We start from the raw sequence: 20191 nt of genomic DNA, 5'->3' as shown, positions 1-20191 counted from the left end.
GTGTGTTTGGAGTTTAACACTTATATTCAACGTGCTTTTATTGTGAAAGACTGGGGATGAACAGGAAGCAGCAATAAATAAGATAGGTCAAGCCATGAGCAGGACTCGAACTTACAACAGTTTAAAAAAAAATAGTGTTGGTTTTTTTTTTTTGGTCTTACAATGCAAAAAAAAAAAAAAAGAAAAAAATTGAATCTGCAGGGTAGATTTGATATCATGATGACATCTCAGGTTGCCAAGTTGAATGCTTTTGAATTTGAAACTTTATTAGTGCTTTTGTGATGAATTTAACTCTATTACGGCAAATGTAAGAGTCTGTTACATTAATAAACGTTATATTACTGCATTACCTAGCGTTATTATGAATTTTTTGTCAAGCATTGATGTTGTTATCCAGTGCCAAAATTCAACTTTCTTTCCCCGCACCTCGAGGGTCGGTACTTCAAAGAATTATTTCTCGAGCAGACGTAAAGACGGTGATGATGAAACTGCAATTCAAAGGTTGCATTATAGAGGAAGTTAGAAATCATGAAAATGAACTGGAAATGGCACAGTGTCCAAAAAAGTTGTCAAAAGTTTTCTATGATGTACATTGAGGCTATGCAAATCATATAGTTGAGTTTGGTGGTCATTTTGTAGTAACTGCAATAACATTATTTAGCTGCAGTTGATGTAAAAAAAAAAGAAAGAAAAAAAAAAAGACAAATGTTTAATGGACTACGTTACAACGGGGGATCCATGTCAAGGCAATACATTACCCTACCTTTCACAATTCAAGTCTGGTTTTCTAACGATGTTTATTGAGGACTGTGTTTGAAGGGTGCAATACTAAGCCATAAGAGGCCAGAGCGGCTTCTAAACAAAAGTGCGGAAAAAAAAAGACCAAAGATTTTTTGAAACATGACCTGAAAAACGCAATACAATTTTGTAACCTGTTTTTGACGCTTTGGGGAAATTCTGCCCAAAATCTTCCATCTTCCAATTTCAAGAGTACTTCAGGAACTTTGTAAGACTCACGGAGAAACTGTCTTGGAACATGTTTTTATATTGCTTTAAAATATTCCTTGTACTTATGTGTATGGACTTGTGATATTGTCTTTTGTGTATTTTGATAAATGTGCATTTTGTTCTCAGATATTTTGTTGTCTTTGAATCATTTTAATCTGGCAAATCATTGTCCTTTGGTTTACAGACAGGTGGTTGGCACTCACACCTCACAGCAGGAAGGTCCGAGGACCAACAGGAGGATAAATAGTGACAATAAAGTCTGCCTGATCCTTTAAGCTGTTTTGTTCATGCATGATAATGGCTTACAAGCCTCTGTTGACACAATTTTCAAAGCGCTACACTGTAAACATTTATTTACTCCATTCTCCACCACATTGGTCGTCCCTGTTGCTCCTCTTCTCAGCTGCTCCTTGACGTTCCCAGGCCCAATTTCAAGAGAGGGGACCGAGCCTTCTCTGGCCGGGCTCCGGCTATGGAACAGTCTGTCAGTGGGTCAGAGCCGCTGAGTCACTGGAGAACTTAAAACTTACAGTGGCTTTTTAACATGAGTTGAGCCTATTACTTATTATAGTTTTGATATTTGCCAATTGTACATATACATTTGTGCTAATGCTTTTTTTTACTGTGTTTTTCTTGTCAATTTGTAAAGCACTTTGGGCTTTTCGCATTTTAAATGTGCTATAGAAATAAAGTTGACATTGACCTTGGCCACATTCACACAGAGAAAGGTGGGTGAAGTGTCTTGCCTTAGGACACGTGATTCGCATTGGATGACCCACTGTACCATCTGAACCACTGTCACCCCATAGGCAGTAGCTGCATTATTCACTCAGTCATTCACAGTTACAGTGATAGACTGATCATTTCAATTATTAGAGCAAAATTAGGATTTTTAAGATAATATGAGAATTTTTGTAGTAAAAGTAAATTTTTTATATCTATTTTCCAATTATGAAAAGTATGAAAACAGTATTTGTAATTTAAGTAATTCATGTCCTTCATTCATAGTGGTAGAGGGTGGGTCTAACCAAAAATAGGTTACAGCAGGGGTGTCTAAACTTTTTTCCTCGGGGGCCACACACTGAAGTGCCACAGATTACATTTAAGAGCGGTTTAAAACGTTCCCCACAAATTTACTGTGGCTTGGAACCTCAAAGCCAGCCCTATCTCAGAGTAAAATGTTACTTTTTGAGGTTTTAATCATGTTGAATGATTAAACTTACAGTAAAAATGACCATTTCTCGGCATGTGGGCCACATTTAGTCTCCGGGACACATTTTTGGCACCACTGGGTAACTAGGATAATCAGCCAAATCGGCAGTCCTGGTTTAGACATAATAGTCACAGTTTTAGCACCCGGTTCTTGCAAAGGTGGCGTTCTAAAGTGGTATTTAGTGTGAATGTTTACAATGAATGAAAAATAAGATCTAACGAGTCCAACAGCAACCTGGGGAACAAAATGCATTCTCTACGCACAACTCTCATTGACATTTTGCGTCACATATTTTATTAAGGTGCACAGTGTCTTCTCCACAGATGAAATACTAAATCACAGATTGTTTTTGTCCGACTGTGAACGGACCAAATGGTTTGGGGACATTTCACACTGGAGCGAGACGCGCCCACACGCTGCAGCAACATCACAGACACATGAAGAAGAGAATCAGGGGCCAAGCCGCCACTCAACAAGCAAACTACAGATAAAAAAACAACTTTATCACAAGTCATTCAGTAGTTTGAATAATACTGGAGATGTGCAAAACGGTATTTTAGCAGATCTAACTATGCAAAAATGAGGAGCTGAAGCTACTCAAGATATTACAATTCTTCCAAGTGCATATCAGATTACATGTATTTATTTTTTTCAATATTATTAAAACATTTTGCAAAAAAGTAAGATGACTTCAAATAACATGTTAATGCAGCAATAACATCATTCTATGTTTTTTTTATCTGCCCTTAACAAAGCTTTTTTTCAACCCATTTCTTGTTTTTCCTTTTGTCAAATATCGGCACAGCATTTCAAAACAAAAAGCAGTTCTAAAAAGAACACACGCTCAAATAGTTCCTACGCTCATCAATAGTCCGTGCAAAAAACATGGTAAAAATACACAGGAAAAAAGTCTACATTCTAATGAAAAGTATGACAAATATCATCAACTCTTTTAAGATTTGTAGCAGTGGTTTCTGGATGAGCCTCATGAGCCGTCCGTGGTGAAGGCTCTACCACATGTAGGGCTCGCACAGCTCACTGAAGACAGAAGAGAGGATGAAGAAGTCGGATAATTTCAAAACAAGCTGTGTTCTCAGTTATCATGGGCAGTTTCAGAGGCATTTACGTCAAAGGCAGGTGTGTGAGAACAGTTACCTGAGAGTGAGGTCACTGAGGCTGGCCACATTCAGAGTGTCTTTCACCGATTCGTACAGCTCCTCATCCTCCTCTTCGGCCTGAAAAAGCAGAGATGGGGAAAAGATCTCTTAATTTATCTCTACGGCAGTGGTTCTCAACCGTTTGGAGCCGCGACCCCCATTATAACAGGTAAAGGGGTTCGTGACCCCCCGCCCGGGTCACACCGTGAGAAATAGGAACATTAGCCTACATAATTCTTAAAAAACAAAGTAAAAAAAACAAACAAAATTATGAACAAATAATGGCACTCTGGTACAATAGTAAACGCATGCTACAATAAAACATTAGATTATATGCCAATGAAAATATGCATATTTTATCTAAATGATCTGGCGACACCCCAAATTTGTCTCGTGACCCCCTTGGAGGTCCCGACCCCCAGGTTGATAACCACTGCTCTACGGGTCAGTTCCAGTCGACTGAGGAACAGTTTCATATACAGAGCCATCGGGAAGCTGAACTCCCTGCCCTCCCTCCCACCCACCCAGTGCTTAGTTTGATTCCCTCAATGATCTGTTTTTCAGGGTAAAGGATCCGGGAAATATTTAGGAGGATCCGGATTGATGAGGATTGAGGATTTGATCTGATATAATGGTGTTTAATGAGAGTGTTCCAGTTCCCTGAATCCATCACGTCAGACCAAAAGTGTTCCTGAAAATACTAATTTACAAATGAAACACTGCTCCCACCCCTCTTCCCCCTCCCCCCGCTCCACAATCAAGGATGAGAGAAACATAATTTGAATACCATTCACATGGTTTGAGAAAGAAGAAATCTTGAATCTTAATGGTATTACAGTACACTGATACACTGCCTCCACAAAGACTCTATGTAAATTGTGTTGACGTGAAATTAAATAAACTATTCCAAAACATTTGCACAATGTCAGTATTTCCCAACAAATTTGAGATTGAATCAAATGTATTGCTTTTAAATCAAATTTAAGACCTACGTTTTTGAACAACTCTTTCAATGGCTTAACACTTATCGACGCCCCCTGGGGTGTGATTGTCAGCCTCACCTCTGTTTCTATTTTGGCGAACAGTTAAATCAAAATGAAAATAAAAGCTGACTTTGAGGAAAAGGAAACGTGGTGCACCTATTATAGGATTTATGGCGCATTCCAGGCAGTTGGTGATTGGTAAATGATGATTTACGACTACAGTGCGTTCTACCTGAATAAAGTTGTATGTAAACAAAATGCTAGCGTCAGGCCATATGAATGTTTCTCCACACCAGATACAATTCAAAACATGCTAAATAACATTATGTTGAGGGCTGTGACCAAAAGTAATGTTCACTTCACTGGTGGCATTGTTACAGTCCTCCACTTTGCATCCGAACTCAATCCGGACACCTCGAGTTTGTAATTACCACTTCGAGCAGCAAGGCATTTCTTCAAAAGGCCAGTGGGACATTTACCAGTTGCCCGGAAAGCACCATTAGACCATACTTTTATTGCATTTGACTGATTAATAGATTCATCTACGAACTGGCTTGTTACGTTTGAGAGAGGGAGGCTACATTTACAGCCATACATATGACACCTTTAACCGTTCTGTTCAATGTTCGATCAATGTTTTAGGAATTGAGTTAGCTATTCGAGCATGTGTGTGAGGCACAGTGTTCATTTCGTAGACTAAATTATTTAGTCTTAATTTTAGTCAAAGTGATATTTTTGACGATTAAAATTGGACTAAAACTAAATTAAAAGTTTCTCATGAGACTAAAACTATGACTAAAATGTCCAGATGTTTTAGTCGACTAAAATAAGACTAAATAAAAATGAAAAGTAGAGACTAAAATCATCCAAACTTCTATTGAGCGTCTGAAAGAGCCTCAGATCATGTAAATTCACTGCCAAAGGATCAGCTCTGAGCTTTGAGAATTTTAGTCGACCATAACTAGACTAAAATTGAAGATATTTTTTGACTAAAACTAGACTAAAATCGAATTACATTTTCGTCAAAAGACTAAGACTAAAACTAAATTAAAATATGTTGTCTAAATGAACACTGGTGAGGCAGGCTGCACCAGAGAAATCGCATGGTGAAACCAGCCTAAAGTATGGCAAGTATGACAATGCTGTTTCATGGCATTTTTCTGATATCTGTGTCTCCATCATTAACACATTACAAGATGATGTTCAGTGGCCATGGATGTGTTTCCGACCCCACGAGGCTGCAACATTACACAGGCAGTGTCATCTCTCAAAAAAAGGGCCTTTATGCTGCGCTCCAGTTAGGTCGGAAGTCGGAAATCGGAAAGGTTTTTTCCGAGTTGTAGCGCAGTTGCCCAGGTCGGAAGCATGGGAGATGGGTGTGTCCGCAGAAGTTAACTTTGTTGCTCATCATAATCACAGTGAAACTTCATTGTAACATCACAAAATAGTGTACGGTATTTATTATAACTGAAGGGAATGGCACATTTTGGATGATATATTTTTGATGGTTTGCAGAAATATTGCTTCATCATCGTTTTCGAGAACGTTTACCCTTAATCCATCTACTTTCACCTTGTCTAATACGGCCCCATCTAACTCAATGTATTTAGGAATATATGAAGAAGGGGCATACATACAGTAATTATGTTAAGACAAAACATCTCTTAAATTGATTTGTTTCCCTCCCTTATGCTGTGCTAAGTTCTATAGTGTCTTATTTCATGATTGTCAGGTTAAACAGGCTGCATGTTTTGGTCAACAGTGATGCAGTATTGAGTGGCAGCAGTGAGACTAGTCAAATGTTTATTATTCCTGCTACATTTGAAACCAGAAAGCATGACTGGTCCTTGTCGGGCGGTGGAGTTGGCGCGGCTGAATGCGGGGCAAACAGTGAGGCTGGTTCATTATTTGCCCCCACACACGCAGCCGGCCTCACGTCAGCCCTCGTGTTAGCTCAGTGTCTGCCGGTTTTGTCCTCTGTCGGGGCTTCTGTCAGTGGAGTGTGAAAGAGAGCTCACCGGTGAATCTGGGGAGAGCCGAGGCTGATCCGGTTCACGGCAGAAGGACACAGGGGAGGGAGAGGGAGAGGAGGGTTCTTCATCAGAGGCTGTGGGAGACGACAGATGGGTTTACTCAGGTTTTTCTGAACACTAACTATGCAGTAGGAACGCACCATGTGAGAATAACTGTCCACAGATAAAATGAGGAAAAGATGTATTGCCATTGTCTGTTTTCTTAAATTAAATTAAAATCTGAAAGTAAAGCCTTTTTCTATGGCCTTCACTAAAAATGTGTGTGTTTTTTTTCTTCTTTTTTACAATATTCTATTCGTATCATTTGTTCATTTGGTTGGGAAAGTGCACATTAATGGACACACATGCTGCCTGGGTTAGGTTTTATTAGCATTTGATAGTTTTATTATCAAATGCTAATAAAACGAACCCTAACCCAGTATAAAGACAGTGAACAACAACAAGCCGGTATTTTCTTGGTAACGATATGAAAACAGGGCAGTCATTTCCACTATATTGCCATGTTACTATTGTGCTGTAAAGAAAGCGCAATAGAAACTTACGAGAGGCATCCACAGTCGATTTTGTGCAGGGAAGAGCTTCTGTTTCGTGGTTGTGTGAGGATGTCTATTGGCACAAAAAATAAAGTCATAATTAATTAAATGAGGGTTTTATTGACTTAAAATCTGAACTCATGTATGCTTTCTCATGTAGGTTTTGTTTTAAGTCCTTTACATTGCAGACTAAACCACACCATTGATCGATCTTACCTGTTGCTTATCTGTTTCCTCCTGCATCTTTCTGAAGGCAGACTTCAACTCCTGCAGCTCCCTCTGCTGGGCCTAGAGGGGACGACAGCGTCAAAGCCGTTGAGCAGCAAATACTCCTCGATTTCCAAAACGTCAACACGTCTCGTATCCAGTTACTAGACAGGGTTGACGGACTGTTCTAGGAAGCTCCTCTATTTGTGTCTATGGCTCATGAAATCCTCACAGGCGAACTTTGTCACTATTTCGACATGTTAAAAATGTAATGTGAGATCGTTATTTTTGCATCATCTATGTATCTATGAATGATGATGATGAGGCTATTTATAAACATGTTGTTGTGGATTAGACTGTCAATACGTTTTCATGTATTTTAAGGACACGTGAGTCAGCTAATAGAAGCTTGTTTTGTAATTGGGATCATGCATTTGTGCAATTTCGTAAGAAGTGTGCACTCACAAGATAAAATAATGATAGCTCAAATTTTAAAGAAAGAAAGCAACCCACTTTTAGCAGAGGCTTCTCTCTCCAAAAAATGTTTTGGTGTTTAGTTGCATATTTTTCAACATGTATTGATTGAGAAGTTATAGGATCTGCTCCAGATCTTAACAAATGCGAGGGGTGTGAAAGAAAACAGTAAACAGTCAAGATATCCGAACCAGACCAGTGGCCAATCCACACAATCTTTACGCGTTACAATTTGAAATGATGTCTCTGTAAGAATAAGAAATATTAAATAGTAAAGAAATACAGGTGCTGGAGTGAGTGAAGACTTTGACTGGGGCTCCTCCTGCTGGCAGCTGTTGGAATAACCTATTGAATAAACTAACTTCCAGTTTCGATTTAGGGCGTGGTTTAACAAACACACAGGGCCGGTGTAATGTCTGATTATGGGCTGTGGACGACAGTTTTGCATTTTAACAATGACATAATTGAATCCAGGAAATTATACAGAACAAAGCGCTGCCTGAGCATTGAACATTAATCAGAACTGCGTGAATGTGGTGGAATACGACTCCAGGTCTGTCTTTGACGAGGGAACAACATTATCTTCACTATCTGGAAGAGTCTTTTTGCACCAGGGTTTGAGGGTAATGTCATTTCCAGTCACTTCATGTGGTGGAATTGACTATAAAGCTGACTGAACTAAATAAAACTACAGCACTGACCCTGACATCGTCCCGCTCCTTCTCCAGCCTCTCTCTCTCCGCTCGCTCATCCTGGAGCCACTCCTCTTTCCTGCGCAGCTCACTGCACAGCTCCTGAAGCTTGTTCTTATCAGCCTGAGAAAAAATACAAAGAAAGGTAAGTGTGAGTAATCCTTTAAAGCCAAACTGTGTAGCATCTCGCCCAATGTATTGAATACAGTTCAAGCATGTCTAAATGTATTTATATTGGAGTAGATCCAGGCAACAAACATATTAATTTAGTGTACATATACATACAGTACAGTAAGGTAAGTTATTTTGTTTATCAGTAAAGGCAATAGTGTTTTCAAACCACAGCAGGCGCTCGGTCATAATGAGTTTGAGGCTCACGGGCAAGAACAGTTATAGTGTATGTGATCTGTGAAAGACGCCCACAATAGACAATAAATAAGCTGAAAATCAAGCGTAACGATAAGTAAAACAGAGATAAAAGTAACAGTTGCCTGATTGTCCACAGACCTCCGCTGCCTGCCGGTGACCCTCCCTCTCCAGAGCCCAGCTGGCCCTCTCCTCCCGCAGCTGCAGTTGGTCCTGGGACAGATGCAGGCTCAGCTGCGCCCCCTGGAGGCGAGACTGCTGCAGCTCCGTGTGGAGCTGACTGTGGCGGGACGTCATCTCCCTCAGGTCCCTCCTCAGCGCCTCGGACTGCAGCTCAGAGGAGTCCAGGCGCTCCTGCAGGGCCCGCACCTCCAGGGACAAGGATTCATGCTCGGACTGAAGAGAAGGGGCGCATTTGTTATTGGGATAGCGCTGACGAGAAAATCAAATACTGCTGCGAAACTGGATGAGAAGCTGAGAATTTAGAGAGTCCAAGAGAAAATAGAAACATCCACTCAATCAACATCTATGAGAACTCACCTGCAGGGACTTCCTCTTCTCCTCCTCATGTTTCAGCTGATCGGTCATTTTCTTCACTCTTTCCTTCAGTCTGAAACCATATAAAGTGGTTTGTTTAGCAGACAAGACTTCAATCGTTGATCACTGGGGTCAGATTGGGACAGAACATTGCGAAATTGGAAAATTCATCCACGTACCTGTCCAGTTCAACGTTCCCCTCTTTTTCTCTGTCACCCAGAACCTTCAGATCCTCCTCCAGCTCCTTTATCTTCTGGAGACTCTCCACTTTTTCAGACAGAAGTTTGCTCAGCTCACTGCTCAGATTCTCCTGGCTGTACTTCACATCCTTTCAAAACAACACAGGCCAGACATAACAAAGCTTCCTTAATCATTTGTTAATCATTTATACACGCCTAAACACACGTGTAGCTGCTGCGTGTGTCGCTTTAGTAACAGTTTCTACCTGATGTCTGCCCTCCATCCTCTTCAACATGTCCGTGTATTGGGTGACCGTTTCTTGTAGATCAGACATCTCTTTCTTCACCGCGGCCTTCTCTCTCTCCCACTCGCCCTCCACCTGTCTAATCCTCTCTCTCTCCTCGTCCAACTCCCTCCGCGATTCATCCATCGCCTTCTGAAGACCGTCCTGGGCTTTCAGACTCTCCTCCAGCCGAATCTGAACGCAACATACGGGGTTAACTTATACATGCTCATTATACCCACATGCCTGTTGAAATCTGGGAACCTGTAGTAGTGTAGCTCTGGGCACAACCACCATCAGCTCCTCCTCCTCTCGCTCCTCGCCCTCCTCGCCCTCCTGCCTCTCGTCCCGGTCTCTCTCCCGCACCGTCTCCAGCTCCTCCAGAGGTTTGGGGGAGCAGAAGGTGAAGGTGCGACTCCGACCGCGCACTGTCCCGCTCTGATCCACGTAGACGAACTCGTACTCCACTGGGCTCGGCCGCGGCAGGTAGAACGCTGAACCAGACGTGATTGTTTTTTTAGAGTAAATGCTTGCAATTTATTTCATTTATTGAGTGAAAAGTTACGACCTGAACTTTTCATCATGTGGTTATAAGCGTCATGTAAACATATAGTCAATTTGGTAACCTCTCAACTTTCCGATCATTCGTTATGTAGCTGTAGCTGTAGCTAGAGGTGGTCGGACAGTATGTGCAAAACTGTCACTCCCCTGCACTATTCCAATCAAAGTCTCACCATGGAAGAGTACGCAGCAGTCCACATTGGTCCCTTCAGTGTAGTTTTCCGGCACGTTGACCCATGTGTAGGTGTAATAGTCTTTAAGGGAGGTCCAGCCCACCTGGGACATTAAGACAAAAAAATATGCAACATTTACTGAAAACTACTTACTTTATTATTGAAATTTCTCGCTTTCTCTCTCAACATTTTGTAAACTAGTGCTGCATTCAGGGCAACTGGTAACTGGTATTTTTCGCACTTGAAATTTACGACCTCAGAGCGTTCCACCTGAATAAAGTCGCGTGTGAACAAAACGGCTAATGCTAACAGAGACATTTCTATTTCTATGATTGCTACAACTGATAGCTAGAATTATATGAATGTTTCAACACACCTGATGTAGTTTAAAACATGCTAAATAATGTTATATGGAAGGCCGTGATCAAAAGTAACGTTTCCCCACTGGGGGGCGCCATTGCTGTCTTCATCTTGTATCTGAACTCGGATCACTCGGATCATCTCAGAGTTTACAAGTCGTAATAACCAGACAAGTGGTTTTTCAAGGCATTTTTCTAATCAAAGGTTGGAAATTGACCAGTTACCAGCTGTCTGCAACGGGGTGGAGCAATGAAACCGTGTAAAAAAAAAAAGTGATGTTTTTCTTTTTTTAAAACAAGTGGGACGTTTTGCCAGTTTATGTCGATGGACCCAGTATTAATAATCAAAGCTGCCCTATACCTCAAAATACCTCTTCTGATCATCATCCCTTTACGTGACCAATACATGTGTGCAGCCCTGTGGCAAAACCCTGGACACGTGTTCATCATACCCTGAAGATGCCGATCCAGTCGCGGCTGCTCCAGCAGCGCTCGGCGCTCAGGCTGTAGTGACACTCCACCCGGGTCTGGGGGAAGTAGAACTGCCCCACATTTCGAAACTGCACCGCGGGATCTTTTAATGCGTCCATGGAAATCAGAATCTGAGAAAGCAGAGACAGGAAAACAACATGAGAGCGGCTCTTAATGAGTGGCATTCAGGCACAAGGCGGACAGCTGAAGAAACGTGATACTGGGGAATTTGCCGTGGTCATGGCACAGGGGGAACCTATGGCCTACATGTGTTTGTAAACAAGGGCATGCTGCTTATAGGGCTGCTGTCTTTTATTTTTAAGATGCTGGACTGTAAATACATTGTACTACAGATTTCAACATTCCACACAATAAAAATACTGTAAACCAATTTCACAAAAAAAAACCAATAACTTCATGATAAAACATTAATTTGCTACTTCTTAGACATCCATATTTCCTATACTTGAGCTTCTTCTGGTGACACTCAAAAGACTTTTCTGCCAGTCAAGACTTTTTTTTAATCATTAATAAATTATTCTTTTATAGATTGGCGTTTTGCATGCTTAGGTCTGGTTTACTAAGTACTTCTTGGTCAAGTTGTGATTTAGTCCAGGTGTCGGTTCATTTCAGCCCAGTTTTAGCAAAGATTAGTTGGATTTGCAGTGTTAGTCCCGCCCTGGTGCATCTCGGTAACTTAACTATTTTAATGAGATGACCCTTGGTGTGAAAAGCGAGACAACCACTGCTCAAAAAAACAAAATCATAAGAAATAAGATTGAGAGGTACTTCTAAATAATTGAATTAAAATAAACAATATAACAAACTAACTATTTCCCCTGGATTTTACCGTCTTCCAAAAGGCTACAGTTGGGCTGTGGTAAACATGTGCCAGACTTTTATCTTTGGGAGTTGCTCAAATTTAGGAATAAAAGCAATTTCTATTTCATCCCATTCGACATGAGACACAGCATTATTTATAAAACAAGACAAAGTAACCATTTCCAGTTTAGCAGTAGATTAAAAAGTGAGTAAACAGTGTTGTTACCTTGTGTTGAGCTGATGACAGTGCGGTGTGGGAGCCTCGTGCAGAATGAGTCTTGCATCAGTGCAGACAGTGAGAAGAGGGAGTCAGGTGCGGAGATTTCACAACAGCCACGGACACAGGGTAATTATGGAGCCTGGAGGATCATGGGAGATGCAGTTTAGAGGCTTTTCTCTGAGCCAGTTGCTTAACCTCGTAACCCTCACATTAACCAAACACATTTTCTCCAGTTCGACTTTACCCAAATCTAAAAGCAACTTGAAAAAAAAACAGCAAAACAGGCGACAAAAACGAAGCAAAACAGGTGACGATAAAATGACAACAGAAAATAACTGGAGAAAATGTGCTCCGTTAAAGCGTTAAGAGGTTAAGTAAGGAAGTAAAGTCACTAGAGACGTTATTGTTGAGAAAAGGGCTGTTTTGCTTGGTTTTTCAGCTGAAAACACACACAATGCAAAGTGTTTAACCATCACTGTGACCCTGTAATAGTCACTATAAGGTACAAATATTTCAGTTAACAATCGAGCATTGAACCTTCTTTACAATAAATTTGGACGGTTATATTTTTATTTACTTAAAAAACATGATCAAAGTCATACAATAAATACAAAAACTAAAGCAATATAGTAAACAGTTGTCTCAGAGGCTTAAAATATATCATAAAACACCATTATCAAAGATAATAGACAAAGTTTTAAGAACAGGATGGAACATTTACCATCTAGCAGTGTAGAATATGTTCTATGCAACATAAATGCCATGTTACTTTACAAAACCGTAAAGTAAACAGAACACACCGATAACATTTATCAAATGTTTTTGGCTGGATCTGTAATAATGTGTACAGTTCAAGTTCAATGGTTTGACAGTTTGGCTCATTCAGCAGAATTAAGGCACAGTTTCTATGGTCTCTGGTGTAGTTTCAAGTACTGCCTGACACAGTAAGCAACCTGCAGCTTTGTAAAAGTAACCATACCATCAAGTCATACCGGTAGTTTAGATTAAGTAAGTAAAAAATCCCCTCTGTAATAATAGAAACAGCTACGTGTCCAGGGTTGCCAGATCTAAGCAGCCAAACCTGCCCAAAAATATCTGAAAAACCGGCCAAAAACCATGCACGTTTGGCACGGCTGGAATTTTCAATGTTTTTTACAACCGTATTTTCCGGACTATAAGTCACACTTTTTTTTCATAGTTTGGCTGGGGGCGCAAATTATACTCAGGTGCGACTTATATATCAAAATATATAATTTCCCGCTTGTTATTTTCATACTGACAGCCACTAGAGGGCGCTCTAGGCCTGTGTACCAGTATCTGCTACTCCTGTACAGTTGTACAGTGACAAATAAATACTTACTGTACAACAGAAAATTAAAAAAAAAACTTAAAGTTTGGAGTGAGCAAGAAACTTGTGAGGGTCTGGCGAAAATCAAAGGTTACTCTTACTGCAATGGAAAAAAAAAACACAGAAAGCTAATCGTGGGCTATTAGCTAGAGCCACAGCAAGAGGAACGACTTTTCAAATGAGTGCTTGAACAACGTGCTGCCAGGAGAGGCTTGTCAACGGTGCAGTTACGTCTCCATGCCCAAGTAGTTGCCAAGGCTCATGCGATTTATACTCCGGGGTGACTTATAGTCCGGAAAATACGGTAGATGAGAAACCATCATGTCAGTAGTTTGAAAGGTAAAACTTCTCCCATATTTTACTTAGGAAAACTAATCGTCTGTGAAGTCCTCAGGTAATTTGTCGACATTAACATCTTTACTCGTTGACACTGATTCAAAACATTTTGAACAGCATTAGTCCAAAATGCATTTTTTTTATCAATTATCAAACCAATTACAATATAAACAGGCGCCAGTTTTTGTATTATCTGGACAGACCCAGTAATTAGAGACACAGAGCTATTACTAACCCGGTCAACACATTTGCATTAGGAAAATTCCACCACCTCAGTTCAGAAACTGATTCAACTCAAACTAATGATCGATCTACCCTTCATCAGGAGTTCGTCAACAGTGAAATGACCCCCAATTCGTCCAGTCTCTTACGGGCCACTTCCTCCCAGCCCTTATTGGCCGCGGGGTTCCTGGGAGAGGGGTGCATGATCCCCTCGACCCTCACATTTATTCCTGCTGCGCTCAAAGCCTTCCTCGCCCTCTGCTCTGCCACCCGTCCCACGCCGATCACCATGGAGACGCCCAAAGCGTTCACCACCTGGCCCAGCGCAATGTCACACTTGGCCAGCAGGGCGTCCCGTTCCCCCCGCTTCAGTTCTGGAGGGGTGAGGTTCTTGCTGCTGGATGCCATGAACATGAGGGGGCAGAGGTTGTGGACGAAGCAGTGCCGGAAGAAGACAAAGGGGTCCGGGCAGAGTTTTCGGAAAAAGCCCCAGAATCGGGCACCGCTGACTTCTCTCTGAGGGCAGGACAGTCCCATGATACGGCGTTTTGGGTGCTCCTCGGTGGGATGGCCCACCTCTCCCGAGACCTTCAGCCACTCAACCACGGACTTCACCTCGCCAAAGGGAACCTGGAATCAAGAGGCAAAGTGAGTTCTAAAATGATGTACATAAGTAAGAACACTTATAAAGAATCAGTCATTGAAATTGGTATTCGCAAATGTATCTTTGCTGTCATTTCTAAATTTGATGTTTCTTAAATAGTTTTAGTATGACTAAAATAGAACATATTTGAACCTACGAGGCATTCTTTTTAACAATCACATTATATGAACCATATTTTCAGTGTTATAGGTTGGTCATGGGAAACGTGCTCCTTTAGTAGAGACAGACAAACTACAATTTAACTGTATAATTACTGTTTAATAACCTTTATACTATGTGCCATAATTGCAGCTACTGTCACTTTGCTATCACCTCCACAATGGTGAACATTTTCTAACTATCTGCACCTAACTGTGTTAAAACACAGGAAAACAACAACAGACAGACAAAAATAAAGAAATCAATAAAGAAATAAAGAAATCCCAAAACAAGAAGGCCATGTTACTTCATTGGGGGTATTGAAATAAAAATACACCTTAATGGTACACCTTGTGGTAAATTCTTTCTTTATTGAACAACAGCTCTAAGCAAAAGCATTTCATCTTGTTTGACAGTGAGGAGGGACGGTGCTCACCCCAGTCTGGGCCATGCCGAAAGGTCCTGGATTCATGCCCAGGAACAGCACGCTCTGGCCGGGTCGGCAGTAGGTCTCCACGAAGCAGCGGTGCGGGGCCCAGGCGTACTCCAGCGGGTTGTAGATGAACCGTACGGGCTCAGTGAATGTCAGGCCGCGGAGGTGGAGGTTCAGCTCCAGCTCTGCCTGCAGGAACCGGGCAGACACCGTCCCGTCTCTGCCTTGCCCCCCTGGGTTAAACCCCTCGGGAGAGTCATAGTACAAAGGCTGCTTCCGCTCCTCTTCCTCTGCAGATACGGGAGTGGTGCCACTTAACATGTTGACCTGTAAAAATAAACCCTTCTCCGTGTTATTCCTGTGTAATTACATATTTCTCAGCTCAGGAACTGTAAACAATGGCGGGTTTTACTCTACGTATCGTTCTTCACGTACAATTTCAGGAAAATCATCATTTCTGCCACCTACTGGCGACTTCGGTTATTACATACAGTATTTAAAAAAATCTCAATCTCAAGTCAAACAGAAGGAAGAAACAATGACTACAGCAAAGACCAGGAGATTTTGTCGACAAATAATTGTCAATGTGGGTCATTAATACTTTGTTTATTTTTATTTTTTAACTTTACTCTACATGAGCAGAGAAATACTGCTCTAGTGTAATTTTAGCCTTTACAGGTATTTTATTTTTCAGTGGGAGTGGGAGGTGTGCTGTCCAGCTCTGTGTTCTCCCCTCCTCCCGCCCACAGCAGGCAATGCAACCAGGTGGATCACATGATCCAATCAAGGACATGGTGTTGCCTCTTGACACACAAAAGAGCAGAGAAAGAGAGCAGGTGGAGCTGCTCAAATACTTGGACTAAAAGGACTGAATTGCAGTAAACCGGCCTTTCTAGAGACTGTGGAGGACAGCCGGTAAGGGCAAAATGCTCTGTTTTTGTTTCTGTTGTGTTTTGTATATCTCTGGGCTGATTTGGTTTAAGTTAAAACTGATTTGATATGCTAAAATAATGCCCTTGTTTATGTTGTCAGCCCATTTTCGACAAAGTATTTAAGCGCTTTCTTATTGTTGGTAAATGGTTCACTGTAAATAACAGTATTTATTAATCTTTTCGCCAAATTAAACACTGTCTTTTTATAATTGAAACCGGAAGCGCGTCCATCACGTGACCTGTTGATGCTAGTTTAAAAGAGCTAGGCCCACAGCCTCAGGGCAGAAGCTGTGGCGCAGTAGTCGGGCCGTGGCCTAAGCCTTGTTACATCTGGGACGTGTAAGTGTCGTTTTATCTGTTTGTCCATTTTAACTTAATCCATAGTACGCTAAAAACTATTTTATTCTTTGTTCACAGGGGACCTATGTTTACCCTTTTTCTTTTCTGTACTATTTGAGCTCGAAATAAACTTTGAAAAAGCCAACTGATTCTCCCTGGTGATTTCGAGGGGGCAACAAAATCTTGGTGTTTCTGCCCGGTCGGATTAAGTTTGTGGATGACCTGGACCGCTACCGTGGATTGTGGCTACCGGAGCACGTGTGTGGACTATATTCGTGAGTGGAATACGCTACGAGAGACGCCAACACGAAGCTATCACGGAGCTAATGCTAACGGAAGCGAGGTCAAGGAAGACGACACAACCCACCCTAAGTCAAGATCAAAGCCAAGGTAAAAGACTTTCCAATCATGCCAGACTTTAACGAACAAGTGTCTGAATGGGAAAATATGCTGGAAGAAATCGAGGAAAAGCTAATTGCCTTACCTGCTTCGGAACTTCTTAAAATATGCACTACACTTGAAATCAATGTTGAAGATGAAGAAAAAAACTCACCTCGCAAATTGAGAAGGCTAATTCTGCAGCATTTGGAGTGTGAGGATGTCACGTCGCTTGAAGATGGAGGAATGTCATTGTTATTGGAAATAAATGACAGAATTGATGAACTGAGAAAAACGCTGTCTACGTCTGGTCCCACGTCGCCACGCCGCCCTCTGGCGGACACAGCTGGTACTGCGCCCAGCAACACTGAACCTGTGGTAAGACCACGCACCTCTGCCACCACGCTTACTGCCGCTAATATTTTGTCTGAAAGAACTCAAACTGTTGTTCACCCAATGTATAGAAAAGACTTGAAAATTAATGGACAAATTGGGGAACATAATCAAACGGATAAGCTGGGATATTCAAGTTTAGAAAGACAAATTACAAAAGCATTAAAGAAAGGATATGATGAATGCGAAATTATTGAGTCAGTCCTTCAAGCTATTATTCCAGGAACAAAACTGCGAAGTTATCTGGAAAGTAGAGATGATTTGTCATTGAAAGCTCTGAAACAAATATTGCGGACTCATTTTGTTGAAAAAGATGCTAATGAGCTGTACCACTCCTTAACTCGTGCTGCACAAGATCACGGAGAGACTCCAGTCCAGTTTTTAGTTCGAGCTATGGACTTGAGGCAACAGATACTCTTTGCTTCAGAGAGAGCAGACACTGGCTTGAAGTACAGCCCAGAGCTCATCCAAAATCAGTTTTTGCAAACCATACTTACCGGACTCCAAGATAACACCATCCGTATTGACTTAAAGCCATATTTGCAAAATCCAAAAGTAACTGATGAAGTTCTGCTGGAGAAAATGACCGCCGCCTACAACCTGGAGATGGAGAGGAAGGGCAAGCTGTCAAGCAAATCCAGAGCCAAGGTGTTAGCGGTGAGTAATGATCCACATTTCACTGATTCAGAGAGCAGCAGTTATGACAGTAACTCTACCAGTCATAAAAAGCAAAAGTTTGAAAAACGTGACACATTGATGGAGAAAGTAGACCAGGGGAACAAAGCAATCTGTGAAGCCATTCAGAATCTCACCACTCAGCTGTCAAGCCTGCACCAGCCACCCGGACAACCACCACCATGGGGACAAGCCAGCCACAGCTACAACAGACCACCACCAAGGACACGCCCCAACCGGCAGTGTCACCAGTGCCAGCGGACCAATCCAGGGGGGAAATGCGACCACTGCTACAAGTGTGGGAGCATAGACCACTGGGCCATTGGTTGCCGCAGAGCGCCTAGGAACACCACAGCCTCCACCAACAAGATCGAAACCAGCGTACATCTTGGTAAGAACACAGACATATTCTGCACCACAGCGCCCCTCACTGGTAAACAACATCAAACTGCTAAGCTGGTGGGGAGGAGGTGCCTTGTTCGAGCCACAATGAACAATGTTGACACCAAAGTGCTGTGGGACACTGGCTCACAAGTGTCCATTATTGGGGATGAGTGGAAGCAGAGACACTTACCCCATGTTACTGTGAGGCCTGTGGAAGAGTTACTGGAAGAAGGAGGGCTGGATCTGTCCGCAGCAAATGGGACAAAGATTCCATACCAGGGCTGGATTGAAGTGAAGTTTGCACTGTCACAAGATGCTGTTGCTGGGATGAGTGATGAACCAGTAGTTGTTCCCATCTTAGTTGCCTCTACAGATCTGGAACGTCCTATTATTGGATTTAATGTAATTGAGGAGCTGGCTTTGGCAAATGAGGGTCTTGGAAGCTGTTTTCCTTCTGGTCACATGGTAAGGAGATTTTGTTCAGCGCTTGATGTGGGTCAGGAAACTGCGAGGGCTGTTCTAACTGTTTTACAGAAGCCGTCACCTGAAAACAACCCCCACATTGCTCGTCTGGGAAGAATGCCAGTTACTGTCCCAAAGAGGAACGCCATCCAAGTGCAATGCAACTACCTACAGCAAGGTTTGCTCTGTGGAACTCACGTCGTGTTGGAGCCTAACCCGGAGACACCGTGGCCCACAGGACTCAAAGTAAGAGAGCAGCTCATTCAACATCAAGAGAATACGAGGATTAAGGTAACTGTTGAAAACACAACAGACTGTGATATTACTCTTTGTGGCCGCACAACGCTTGGCTGGTTACACAGTGTTGATGCTGTTTATCCACTAGAGCCCAAGTCACCAGAGGGCAGTGCCACATCCTCACCGGAGCAGCCCAGTCAAGCACCACAGAGGGAGCCCTGGGTCCCGCCTGTAGATCTGAGTCACCTCTCGGCAGAGCAGCAGCACAGAGTTCGTCAGATGCTGGTGGAGGAGGGTGACGTGTTTGCCAGAGATGAGTGGGATGCTGGTTGTGTCACTGGTTTGCAAATGGACATTAATTTGAAAGACTCTGTTCCTGTCCAGAGAACATACAATGCCATACCCCGACACCTGTATCAGGAAGTCAAGGCTCACATTCAGGATTTGTTGAGTAGAGGTTGGGTTCAAAAGTCCTATTCCTCTTACTCTTCACCGGTAGTCTGCGTCAGGAAAAAGGACGGCACTCTCCGGTTATGCATTGATTACAGGCTGCTGAATGAGAAGACCTGGCCAGACCGTCATCCCATCCCCAGGATCCAAGAAATCCTGGAAAACTTGGGTGGAAACTCCTGGTTCACCGTCCTGGACCAGGGCAAAGCATACCACCAAGGCTTCATGAGCGAGAAGAGCAGACCATACACAGCCTTTATTACACCATGGGGACTCTATGAGTGGACCAGGATTCCATTTGGTCTCTCAAATGCCCCGGCTGCTTTTCAACGCCACATGGAGGGATGCCTGGGAGATCTGAGGGATGAAGTCTGTGTGCCCTATCTGGATGATGTCCTTGTTTTCAGCCGCACATTTGACCAACATGTGGAAAACGTCAGACAAGTCCTGCGGCGACAGAGAGCCTGTGGGATGAAGCTGAGAGCCGAAAAATGTGAGTTGTTTAAGCCACAAGTAACGTATGTTGGT

At 42.4% G+C, this 20191-nt stretch overlaps 2 protein-coding genes across 2 annotated transcripts; both read right to left on the bottom strand.

Moving 5' to 3' along the window:
* Window positions 1-3185: 3185 nt before the first annotated feature.
* LOC306979395 (uncharacterized protein) lies at window positions 3186-12406 on the bottom strand. The gene is made up of 14 exons (XM_079578316.1): window positions 12279-12406; window positions 11212-11361; window positions 10401-10503; window positions 9931-10160; window positions 9649-9861; window positions 9383-9531; window positions 9207-9276; window positions 8808-9062; window positions 8310-8423; window positions 7144-7215; window positions 6937-7000; window positions 6380-6468; window positions 3377-3456; window positions 3186-3259 (listed from the first exon to the last, which is right to left on the bottom strand). Exons 2-14 carry the CDS (start codon window positions 11347-11349, stop codon window positions 3232-3234), a joined length of 1605 nt encoding a protein of 534 aa, XP_079434442.1. The 5' UTR covers window positions 11350-11361; window positions 12279-12406; the 3' UTR covers window positions 3186-3231.
* Window positions 12407-14204: 1798 nt separating this feature from the next.
* LOC306979641 (single-strand selective monofunctional uracil DNA glycosylase-like) lies at window positions 14205-15734 on the bottom strand (the record flags this gene model as incomplete). The annotated part of the gene is made up of 2 exons (XM_079578674.1): window positions 14205-14808; window positions 15417-15734. The coding sequence occupies 2 exons, from the start codon at window positions 15732-15734 to the stop codon at window positions 14278-14280; spliced, it is 849 nt and encodes a 282-aa protein (XP_079434800.1). The 3' UTR covers window positions 14205-14277.
* Window positions 15735-20191: the final 4457 nt, after the last annotated feature.

Source organism: Gobius niger, assembly GCF_951799975.1.
Source record: "Gobius niger genome assembly, chromosome: 20".
Classification (NCBI taxonomy): domain Eukaryota; kingdom Metazoa; phylum Chordata; class Actinopteri; order Gobiiformes; family Gobiidae; genus Gobius; species Gobius niger.
Note: the sequence above shows the minus strand (reverse complement) of the source record. Positions and strands in the feature narration are given on the sequence as shown.

Bases quoted from the DNA above. Each gene is read 5' to 3' on its own strand.
- LOC306979395 (XM_079578316.1), bottom strand. From the start codon at position 11,349: ATGGACGCATTAAAAGATCCCGCGGTGCAGTTTCGAAATGTGGGGCAG. The intron at 7,001-7,143 runs GTAAGATCGATC...TTGTGCCAATAG, and splicing joins AGGAAACAGATAAGCAACAG to ACATCCTCACACAACCACGA. The intron at 3,457-6,379 runs GTGAGCTCTCTT...CTGCTTTTTCAG, and splicing joins GGCTCTCCCCAGATTCACCG to GCCGAAGAGGAGGATGAGGA.